This window comes from Pituophis catenifer, unplaced genomic scaffold (assembly GCF_029215685.1).
Source record: "Pituophis catenifer annectens isolate HBS135680 unplaced genomic scaffold, rPitCat1.0.hap2 SCAF_1, whole genome shotgun sequence".
Lineage (NCBI taxonomy): Eukaryota > Metazoa > Chordata > Lepidosauria > Squamata > Colubridae > Pituophis > Pituophis catenifer.
In genome coordinates this window covers 236,800,101-236,810,916 of record NW_027256881.1, presented here as the reverse complement: position 1 = coordinate 236,810,916, position 10,816 = coordinate 236,800,101, and the positions used below count along the sequence as shown (strand labels likewise).

General features: G+C 41.7%; 2 protein-coding genes across 2 annotated transcripts in view; one reads left to right on the top strand and one right to left on the bottom strand.

Annotated features, from left to right (window-relative positions):
- Positions 1-292: 292 nt before the first annotated feature.
- Positions 293-2,446, top strand: MPEG1 (macrophage expressed 1). Its single transcript, XM_070957269.1, has one exon. The coding sequence runs from the start codon at positions 293-295 to the stop codon at positions 2,444-2,446; it is 2,154 nt and encodes a 717-aa protein (XP_070813370.1).
- A 6,451-nt stretch (positions 2,447-8,897) lies between these two features.
- Positions 8,898-10,816, bottom strand: part of DTX4 (deltex E3 ubiquitin ligase 4) — a 39,284-nt gene continuing 37,365 nt past the window's right edge. The window contains exons 8-9 of the mRNA XM_070957268.1: positions 10,597-10,686; positions 8,898-9,833 (exon numbers count right to left, since the gene is read on the bottom strand). Of these exons, the coding sequence (XP_070813369.1) occupies positions 9,600-9,833; positions 10,597-10,686 (324 nt within the window). The 3' untranslated portion in view covers positions 8,898-9,599. The remainder of the gene's footprint in view (positions 9,834-10,596; positions 10,687-10,816) is intronic.

Genomic DNA, 10,816 nt, shown 5'->3' with positions numbered 1-10,816 from the left:
TCTTGGGTTTTTTTTAATATCTATGTCTGTAATAGTTTCTCTAATGTTTTAATAAATAAATGACAAGGATACCTAAGCCTCCATTTGGTGCCTTTTTTTTTTTTCACTTGAAAGTGAAGGTATTAACAGCTGCCTCTGAGCTTGGTAGAGGGAATTAATTCCAAAGAGGTATCATCTGTTTCATGTTTCAATTCCTAATCTTAGCATAAAAAGGAAGTCCCTGCTAGGGTAGCCACATCCGAAAAGGCAGATTAAACCATTCAAATGGTTAGTTCTCGGCATGGCTGCACCCATGAGTCCTTCTACAGCAATCTCTCTCTCCTTGATGTTCATAATGTGGACATGCTGTGCACAAGAACAACAAGATTGGCATCCTCCTGCTACTGGATTTCAGAAGTGCCAAGAAGCCTTGAACCGTCCTATGTTGGGAGTTCTTCCTGGAGGTGGCTGGGATAACCTGAGGAACTTGGATATGGGTAGAGTGATGAACCTCAATTACTCTTTGTGTAAAACTACAAAAGATGGGGCTTACATCATCCCCAATGAGGTCTTCACCATTGCTCTTAAACAAAGCTCGCTGGAGATGAACTCGGAGATCATTGAGTCTTGGATGGATTATCAATGTACCACTGCTGTTTCCATCAACGCAGGGCTGTCTTTTTCCCATATCAATGGCAGGTTCTCCACTGATTTCCGCAGGGCGAAAACTCACCAAGTGAGAGATAAGTCTGTGTCCACAAAAGTTCAGATCAGGAACTTGATGTACTCTGTAAAAATGGATCCTACCACCAAACTGGATGAAGGCTTCCATCAAGAGCTTGTCACCATTGCTAACCAGCTGGAGAAAAACAAGACTCAAATGGCTAACTACTTGGCAGAAATCTTAGTGTTGAACTATGGCACTCATGTTCTCACCGGAGTAGATGTTGGAGCCAGCCTTGTTCAGGAGGATTACATCAAAGCTACTTTTGTGAAAGATGGTCAATCCATGAGAAGTGCAATCACTGCTGCAGCTGGTATCTCTTTCCAAAATATCATCAACTTTAATATGGGTGTTTCAGTGGGCGCAGAAGACAATTTAATCAAGCAATACCAAGGCAACCGTACTAGTTCTAGAGTGGAGAGCTTTGGGGGTCTGCCTTTTTATCCTGGGATTACCCTGAAAACCTGGCAAGAAAGCATCACCAATCAGCTGGTGGCTCTTGACCGTTCCGGCTTGCCTTTGCCATTCTTCATCACCCCAAATAATTTGCCAGGACTTCCTAGCCCCATTCTGAAGAAATTATCCAAGACTATAGAATTTGCCATTGACCGCTATTATACATTCAACACTTATCCCGGCTGTATAAATCCCGCCTCACCCAACTTCAACTTCTATGCCAATGTGGATGATGGCACCTGTGAAGGGATGGAAACCAATTTTACCTTTGGGGGAGTCTACCAAGTGTGTGCTCGAATAGAAGGCCCTGATGCTGATGTGCTCTGCCAAGCCCTTGAGCAGAAGAACCCCCTCACTGGAGACTTCTCCTGCCCTGCGGGTTACACCTCTGTCAAACTGCAATCTCAACAACGTGAGGAAGGATTCAGCCACTTAGATTGCCATCGAAATTGCTTTCTTTGGAAATTCTTCTGCAAGTGGATTTGCAACGACATTTTCACACTCTCCAAAGTGCAGTTTAGCTCCCACTGGTGTGCAGCAAGAGGCCCAGTCCCTGAAACCTCCGCATTTCTCTTTGGAGGGCTCTTCAGCACCAAGAGTACCAATCCTGTCACTAATGCTCAGTCCTGTCCGTCCAGGTACTACCCACTGAAGCTTTTTGACCAGCTCAAAGTTTGTGTGAGTAGTGATGAGAGAGGAAAGCGACATTCCGTGCCCTTTGGGGGATTCTTTAGTTGCCAAATTGGAAACCCCCTGTCCGGATTGCCTAATGGGACAGAAAATGACTCATACCTCAAAAGATGTCCGGCAGGATTCAGCCAGCACCTGGCTCTGATCAGCGATGGGTGTCAAGTGGAATACTGTGTCCAAGCTGGCCGTTTTACAGATAAGTCTTTACCTCAAGCCCGGCTGCCTCCCTTCACTCGCAAGCCAGCCATCAGCTTCCTTGCTACTGATATCATCCTCGTTACAAGCAGCAATGGGGATCAGACCTGGATCAAGGATCCACAGACTCAGCAATGGAAGTTGGGCAGCTCGGAGGATGTGCTCCACTACCTGAAGAAAGGTGGGGATGCTGGTGGGGGTCTGTCGAATGGAGAAGCAGCAGGGATCACCATTGCAGCCACTGTTGGCTTGGCCATTTTAATTGGAATGGTTATCCGTGTATGTAAGAGGTACAAGAAAAGAGAGTTTAGCAAGATAGAGGGAGAGAAAACATGCCTGATATCGAATAATCCTGTTTATGGCATCCTGCCTGAAATGGAGGATACACTCCAGCCAGAGTAGGAAAAACAACCAGTTTAGTGGCTTCATGCCTTTTACCTACAAGTCCCGAAATTCTGGTATGGCCATTAGTCATGCTGACTGGGTCCAAGGTTTGAGATTACTGTATCCTAACAAGCTTTGCTCTGGGCTTTTACTCATCTCTTATTACAAGCAATTTATAATCCTAAACAAATGTCTACTGTCTTTCACTTTACTCAGGAGTTAGATGCAAAATCAGGGACAAAAAGTCTCTGCTTTCCATTTGATTAGGAATATTAATTCCTACCCTGGGCCAGATCACTGGTCTCTCTGGATGGCTGCTTTTGACATCAAGTGGTGGCAGCAGCTCTGGAGTTTAAGAGCAATGTTCACATGCAGATTGGCTCAAGGGCACCCATCACCCAAATTGATTCCAAGTGTGTCCAGTGTTGCATGTAGTCAGCTTGCAAGTTACGGGTTAAAAAAAAATGGGTGGATTAGGGGGATTACTTTGAGCACATGGAAGAAAGTTGTTATTGTCATTGTTTAAAAAGCTGGAAAGAGATTGTAACATCACTATGAGCAATCTAATTCTCGCTGAAAGTTTGATAAATATATTTGGTTGAAGCTATTTTGACAACCTTTGGAAATATGTGCAAATCCCAGGTTGGCAACATGGTGACGCTATAGATAAGACTTGTAAATAACCATTTATGTCATATTTTTTTGTTCTGTGCCTTTTGTGTCATATACTGCCACACCATGCCGAAATCAGTAATGTAAGAATAAATCAGAAATGATCCTGACCTTCTTTCTTGTGACAGCTCATTAAAAAGCACAGAAGTTGCAATGGCATCCAAGGTAGACACACAATGTGCACTTCTTCAGGAAGTCACTGCAATCAGAAATGTGGAGGGGCAAGCACTGCCTGTTAGATGTAAGCATTTGCTACAGGGGTGGGTTCTAATTTTTTTTACTACCGGTTCTGTGGGTGTGGCTTATTTTGTGGGCATGGTTTGATGATCATGTGACAAACTACCACCACACTGCCTTTTACCGCTGATCAGCTGTAGGGCAGCCCTTTGAAGCGCTGCGGCAAGAGTTTAAACAGTTTTTTGCCCATCGGAAACTGCTTTCAGGCAGCTTGGCCTCAATTGCCAATCTACCACCACCGAGCGGTTTACAAGGAGCGGATCAGTTCTAGCCGATCAGTTGGGAGGCTTCTTGGCTTCTCAATTTAAAGCTAAGGTGTCTTGTTTTTTTTCCTCTTCTTTGTTGAGCCCTGATTTTTTCCTTCTAGCCGATCAGCTGGGACTCAAGAGGCAGCAAATAAATTGGGGGCGGGGCCAGGCAGAGGTGGTATTTACTGGCTCTCCGAACTACTCAAAATTTCCACTACTGGTTTGCAAGAACCAGGGAGAACCGGTAGCAACCCACCACTGATTTGCTATCTCCCAGCATCTGCTCTTTTGGGTTTATCTCCTTCTTCATCCTGGATGCCCTCTGGATATGCAGAGTTCAATTCCCATAATGTTTCACCTTGCTTGATTATTGCTGAGAATTCTGGGAGTTGAAGTCCATTATTTGGAGAGCCTCACAATTTAGGGAAACTGCTGTAGTACGTGGCCTATGGGATATAAATATGGAAAACTTATGCAAATCTGTTTCAGTCTTCAGGTTTGACAAGACCTATCATCTCACTATAGCTGATTACAAAAACTGTGGAAAATCTTCCATTTTAAATCAATCAGGATTATCCCTTCTCTCTTCAAAAGAATATGGGGAAGCTACTATTTAACCTGTATTTAAAGTCCTTAATAGCAATAGCAATAGCATTTAGACTTATATACCACTTCATAGTGCTTTCCAGTACTCTCCAAGCAGAGTCAGTATATAGTCCCCAACAGTCTGGATCCTCATTTTACTGACCTCAGAGGATAGAAGGTTGAGTCAACCTCTCAACCTTGAGCCGGTCAGGATCAAACTCCTGGCAGTAGGCATAGTTAGCCTGCAATTCTGCATTGAACTCAGCTCTGGATGACTTTGTAACCTACTTCTTTTGGTAATAATGCTGGAAAGATTTGTCACTGTCTTCTACTAAGGTGCCTTTTACACCCTCCAGACTAGCACTTACCCCTGGGAATTCTTAACAGTCTCCTATCCCAATATTTCTCAAGCCAGACCTTGTTTTGTTTTTTAAGTTGAGACAAGGTTAACAAGATCTTAGTTGGGTTGATATAATTACCACTGATGGCAAAGATCTTTACCATACACAATAATCTTCTTTCTTCTTGCATCCCACCACTGACTATAATCTACTTCTTGTAACCCACGTTTCTTTACGATTAGCAATTCTAGACTTTGAAAAAATTACTGCTAATTTTCTTTTCCTTCTCTCATGCATTTATTTTAGCTCTGGTAACATGTGAACATTGGAAAAGTTGACTGGTGTGCTCTGTTGTAGTTTAGAAGTATCTGGATAGTGCAACTTAGCTAAAATATACTTGCTATATTTTCCCCATCTCCTAATTGTAAACTTAAAATGGATAATATGAGGATTTAACAAGACTATATTCTAGACTTTACAAGCAATGCTGTAGAACCATGTTAGGCAATAATAAAGGTAAGTCGCAATTTCTCTTTTCAAGAGGTAGATATAGTTTGCCTAGAACATCAGGCATGGTTAGTATTTCTCTTCTTTTTGGTGAACAGGGACATTCTGAAATATTGTTCGATGGACGGATGGATGGATGGATGGAAGGAAGAAAATGGGGGAAGACAAAGACCAGAATTCAAAGCAACTTCACATGTTAGATCTTACTCACTGATACAAAGTGCGGATGAAGAGAAGTAGAGAGGGCTTTTAATCTTTCAACAAGACAGGTTTCTTTCTCTTTTCCTCCTCCCTCCCATAAGCTGACCCCACAAGTAAAGCACTAGTCTGGTACATTAGCACCATTTATTCCCTTGAGAATAGGACCTCTGTGCTCAGTTCTTCTTTACATGAATGCATATCCTCGTGGGAAGGGTGTTAGAAAAAAGGAATTTTCCACAATGTCTCAATGAGTCACTCCCCCCCCCACTCCTGGGAGGAAAGTCCAGCTTTTGGGCATGGGCTTTTGTGGTGCCCTTGTTGGGCTTCTACACAATAACCTATTTTTACCCGCACTTGAGATACTTTAATTATTGGGTCTTTTTCCCCTTAAATCACAGTGCTTGTCCTCCTGTTTTACGAATTAGCCCCTTATTTGCCTGAAAATCACAGCAGGCCACTTAGAAAATCACATGTATTTGGTTTATTTGATCCAACGAAGAAAACTGCATGAATAATAATGTGTTAAAATATAGTCTAAATTGCAAAAATATATAAATTTTGCTCTTTTTAAAAACGCAAATTTAACAGAAATACATTTTAGTAAACAGCATTTTCTATAAAGGAGCCTTAGGGAGTAGTCAAAGAACCACATCAACCTTCTAAAAGCTTGTTTCTACTTTATTTCATTGTCCAGTTTATTGCTTAATGTTCTGAGAAGTAAGGAATCCATCTTAAAGGAGAAGGAAGACAGAAAAACGTAGTTCTCAAGTTATATATAAAAAACTAAAACATGCAAAGGTAGAAACTCAGTGAGAAAACATTTTGACAGCTAAAATCATATCTAGTGCTTCTGCATAAGAATATCTTTGGATTCAGAAAATAAGTGCCATATCTTGAATGAATTGCACACACAAACACACGAATCATGGAATGGGAGGATAAATAGGATATATAAATTTATGTTCATATAATATGTGTAGAATAATTTAGTAAAGGGGATCATGATAGAATTAAAAAATGGGAATGTAGTCTCTAGAGGATCATGGAGACGAATGAACAGCTGTGAATTTGAAAGCCCAAAGCAGCCCCACCCTGTTTTTTTCCCTGAATTTTCAGAGATACTCCACATTAATTTCTGATTTTTTGGCAACCAGAGCGAGAAGAGCTCCCAAATAACAGCAATAATTAAAGCTAAAGTAGTAAGAACAGCAACTGTGTGGCTGCCTGGCATATTGTGTTCTTGTCAAGGAAACAAATAGAACAGAATATAATTCCAAGTTGTATGAAATGCCTTAAAAGTTATTCAAAGAGCAAAAAGAAACAAAAAAAATTCAAGCCAGTCTCTTTCGATCTGGTGCCTGCATTGGATTTTGTTTGTATCTGACCCACTTCTGGCCAACATTTGATACTGTAATCACTGCACAAGAGGCAACACTCTGCAAGCCCAGATTTCTCCAGCATTACAAGTTTAGCTTGAGGAAAAAGAGGTGCTTTGATTTCTGCTAACTGTGCAGTCACGGAAACCCTCAGGAAAGCCTTATACAGTCCTTGACAATGAACCTCTCTATAAATATGTTCCAAGTTTATTTATAACTCAATTGGTTTTTGTTTTTTCTCATTCACATCATTTTCTGACACTGAAGTGGAACAATTCGATTTATCCCCAAATGATTATATTATACTACATGGTTTCAAACTACTCCATTGTAGTGAACAACTTACGTTCATTTCTGTTGAACTGATTTTCCAACATTGATTGTGATTGAAAAAATAACCCTCTCAGTCTCCACCCCTGACCAGTTCTCCAGGTAAGTAAATTGTACACGTTCACTTTTGAAACAAAAAGAAATAAGCAACAGACAGAAGCACAGACTTAGAAAAGACAAACACAAAACATTATTCAAACTGGCAGTGGAATTTTCCTTTTATTGTTACACCCCAAGGGTGCCATCCTCAAGCAAGGCAACAAACTAAGAGACGGGCAAAACGCACCGTTCACAAACAACAAACAATATACAATATGGCTCCCATATCCCACCCTCCCGCTCCCTATCCCACTACCAGCGCCCACACAATCTGCTTTGGGACCCAAAACTTGGAAACCAAAAACTATCATTCCTGATAAGAATCTTTCATCAGGTTGCTTATACTCTACAATGTAATTTAAAAAAAAATAAATCTGGAGAGTTGAAAGAAGAAACCAATCTGCCCAAACAATACAAAAGAAAAAAGCGAATTGACTCCCTTCCATCGGGAGATGCCGATGGCAGGAAAAATGATCTTCCCAACCCTCTCCCTTATCTTGGAGATTAAGTTGCATATGAGGGAGTGCCATGGTTATAGAGGAAATTTGGTACAAGGGAGAGGTGATATTAAGAAACCTTGAAAAGGAAATTTATTATTCTTGTCTACTAAGACAAGATGTATGAAACCACAAATCCAGCTGAGAAATGCTCTATTCATTTATTCACTGCAAAAGGGATTTCAGTTTTATGATGGACGCTTCAGAACTATTGATAGCCCTTTTTACTCTTACTATGGTGAAGATTTAAGAATTTAATGTTAGGAGAAGAGAACTAGGAAAAGAGCAAGCAGGATATTGTTTTAACTTCTATATCAGGCTGTCCCAAAAGAGGAGACTGTGATACATACTTTTGACTTTTCCAAAGAAATCAAGCCTATGAGCATGTTTCCATCTTCTTGGAAAGGAAATACCAATAAAAATGAAAACTACACACCACACCCCATTACCCACGTATGGTCAGTTCCACAAAGATGCTCATTTCTTTTATGCTCTCACCTGAACCTACTTCAGGTTGAGATCTTTATAGTGCCTCAAGACTAATGGAAATGAAAGAGGTAAGGAGTGAGGGATATGCAAATCAAATATACGTAAGTGTACAATATAGATCTATTGATAATTGTATTCATATCCTGCCCGCCCCAATCACCAGACTCATGGTTTTAATCCTGGCATAGCCCTTTCAAAATGGTGGGGGGATCTTATTTTAATACCATGGCAATCAATAGCAATGGCAGTTCTTAGCCTCCAGGTCTAACTTTAAGTACCATTGTGTTACACATTCTACCCTCAAAGTCGCTTTCTCATTCATTACAAATACATACATACATACACCCACACACAATATATGTGACAAATCCCCCAAAACATGAGGTAAATAAATTCAAATTGGTATCCGGGGAATCCCCCATACAGAAAGTTCAAAGAACCCACCATGAACTGTGGGGACAAAGACAGGAAGTGTCTTTCCCTCACCGCCCCCCCGATCTCTGTTGATTCTAACCCCCAACAGAAACAGATCAGACATAGAACAACCTCCCCAATGATGCAATTCACAAACAAAACTGGGACACACAGCTCAGCATTGATCTGGGAAATCAGTTGATGCGATCTGACCCAGAGGGCTAGTTGGTGCTTCAACCGAAGCCCAGCTTGATCCAGCACACCCAGCTACAAGAGCAAAAACAGGGCTTGGCTTTGGAGACAGGCATAACCCAGGAGATTTATCGCCCCTATTTCACATTCAGTTCCAATACTAGCTGCAATTAATTCATTCTGCTCTCATCCACTCTGAAGTGGGCCGCAGAGATTTGGCATGCATTGACCCAGATTCAAGAGAACAAATTTCCAATCTACTTCACTAAGGAGCAATAAGCAGGCCTCCTGCTCAACTATCTTGGGTGGGAACTATAGATGCAGCCTCTCAACAAAGGGAGCTGGCAGGGAGTGAAGTACCAGACCATCAGACAGCGTATATCATGACTCACACTGAGCCCATGACACAAAAGCAGCAGGGACATGACAACATGGAACCAGGCACCTAGCTGGGTAAGAAAGAAGGAAAAAAACAACAACGAGAGGGCTGGTTTCAATCTTCTGTACCTCTGAAACAAAGCCATATTTTTGACTTGCACATGATTCTGCCATTCCAAGCTGCCTGTTGCCCACAGCTATCCTTTATTATTCATGGACAGAAGATGCAACTACATCTCAGAGGGGGCCCAAACCCAGCTTTTGAGATACAACGCTAAAGTAGCTACAGTTACTGAGGTTAATATAACCTCAGGCCTCAACAGGACACTCCTTCTCATGCTGAAGAGGAACACACAAACCTTCCGAGGTTTGTTTGCTTTTTATACGTCAGGTGCTGTGGGCCACATATGAGAGCGGGCTGGGAGTTCCTCATTTAAGCAAGCCCACTGCTGCATAGCTACAGCTGAGCCTTTTAAGAGGCCTACGGTAGGAGGATGAAGGACAGAGCAGGCACAATGGAAGAGGGAGGAGCTTGATCCATGCACACGCTGCTATACTTGTCACTCCTCCCTTGGACAAAGTCCTTCCCCTTTCCTCTTACACTTTCAGTCCTTCTCCTGCATCACACTCTCCTCTGTAATTCCCTGAGCTGTCAGCTCAGTAAGTACATTGTCTAGATAGTTGGGATCAGGGTAGCCGTGGCCCGTGAGATTGGACCCAAATTCCGTCTTGTGGTGAATCTCATTCCAGATGACTGTATCTGATTCCCCAGTGGTGCTTGAAGTGCCTATGGCAAAGATCAGCCTTCGATCCCAGGCCACCAACAGCAGTTTCAGCACCTGCCGGAGGAAATGGACAAATATTAGAAGAGTTGGGTATCCAAATGAGAAAGGGCTTACATCACCCAAGCAAAATCACTCACAATTTTTTTTTCTACTGATGTTCTTGCAAACATTTGGATTCTGGTGCAAATTTACCCAATGGATATGGATAGGTTCCACAAGCACATCTGTGCAACTGAAATAACATTACAAGCACTAACAGAGGCTCCAAAACCTTTCCTGCTTCAAACTTTCTTCCAGTGTTTTACACAGAAAGAAGGGTTTTTTCCCCCTCTTCCAAAAGGGGAATATGCCTGATTACATCATGCACAATGAAAGGAAGATTCAATAGGGAAGATATTGGGTTAAGATTGAGGAGACCATGACATTTACTGACTGGCTTTGAATTATTTACTCAACTACAAGCAAACTCTAAGCAAATTGGATCCTCTTCTCCAATGCTAAGATATAATTACTCTCAGTTGTGGGCGGGAGGGGGATACATTTGTGCAAAGGGTTGAACTGCAATTTCCATCACCCTCAACTACTGTGTTGGTTAGAAATAACTAGAATACAACCCCTCTTTTCTTTCTAGGCCTCTATTTTCTTCATAGAATGCAAAGCAACATAAGCTACCATTGGGTAAGTTGCTCAGAAAAAACTCTCTAATGTCAGTCAATGACACACTTGTGCCCTAGAGAGAATACACTGTTTTTGGTAACTAGACTTGTTCCAAAGACACATTTTTTATTATTTATTATAGTATTAAGATGTCTCCTACCTTTCTGCCTCTTTCGCTGTCTGGGAGGTAGCAGTGTCGAGGGAAACCCCGGGCAGTGAAACTCTTCCCAGGACTTGGATGCTCTGCTCCCTAGAAAGAACAGGAAATAATTATTTTTTTCTAGGTAAAAGACAGTGCACATCCAACGAAGACAACTATCATACAAATTAACTAAAATCTCCTTTTTGATGTGTCTAAAGAAAATTCAGCTCAGCAGATG

Excerpts from the sequence above, each read along its gene's own strand:
- MPEG1 (XM_070957269.1), top strand. The coding sequence starts at position 293 with ATGAGTCCTTCTACAGCAATCTCTCTCTCCTTGATGTTCATAATGTGG.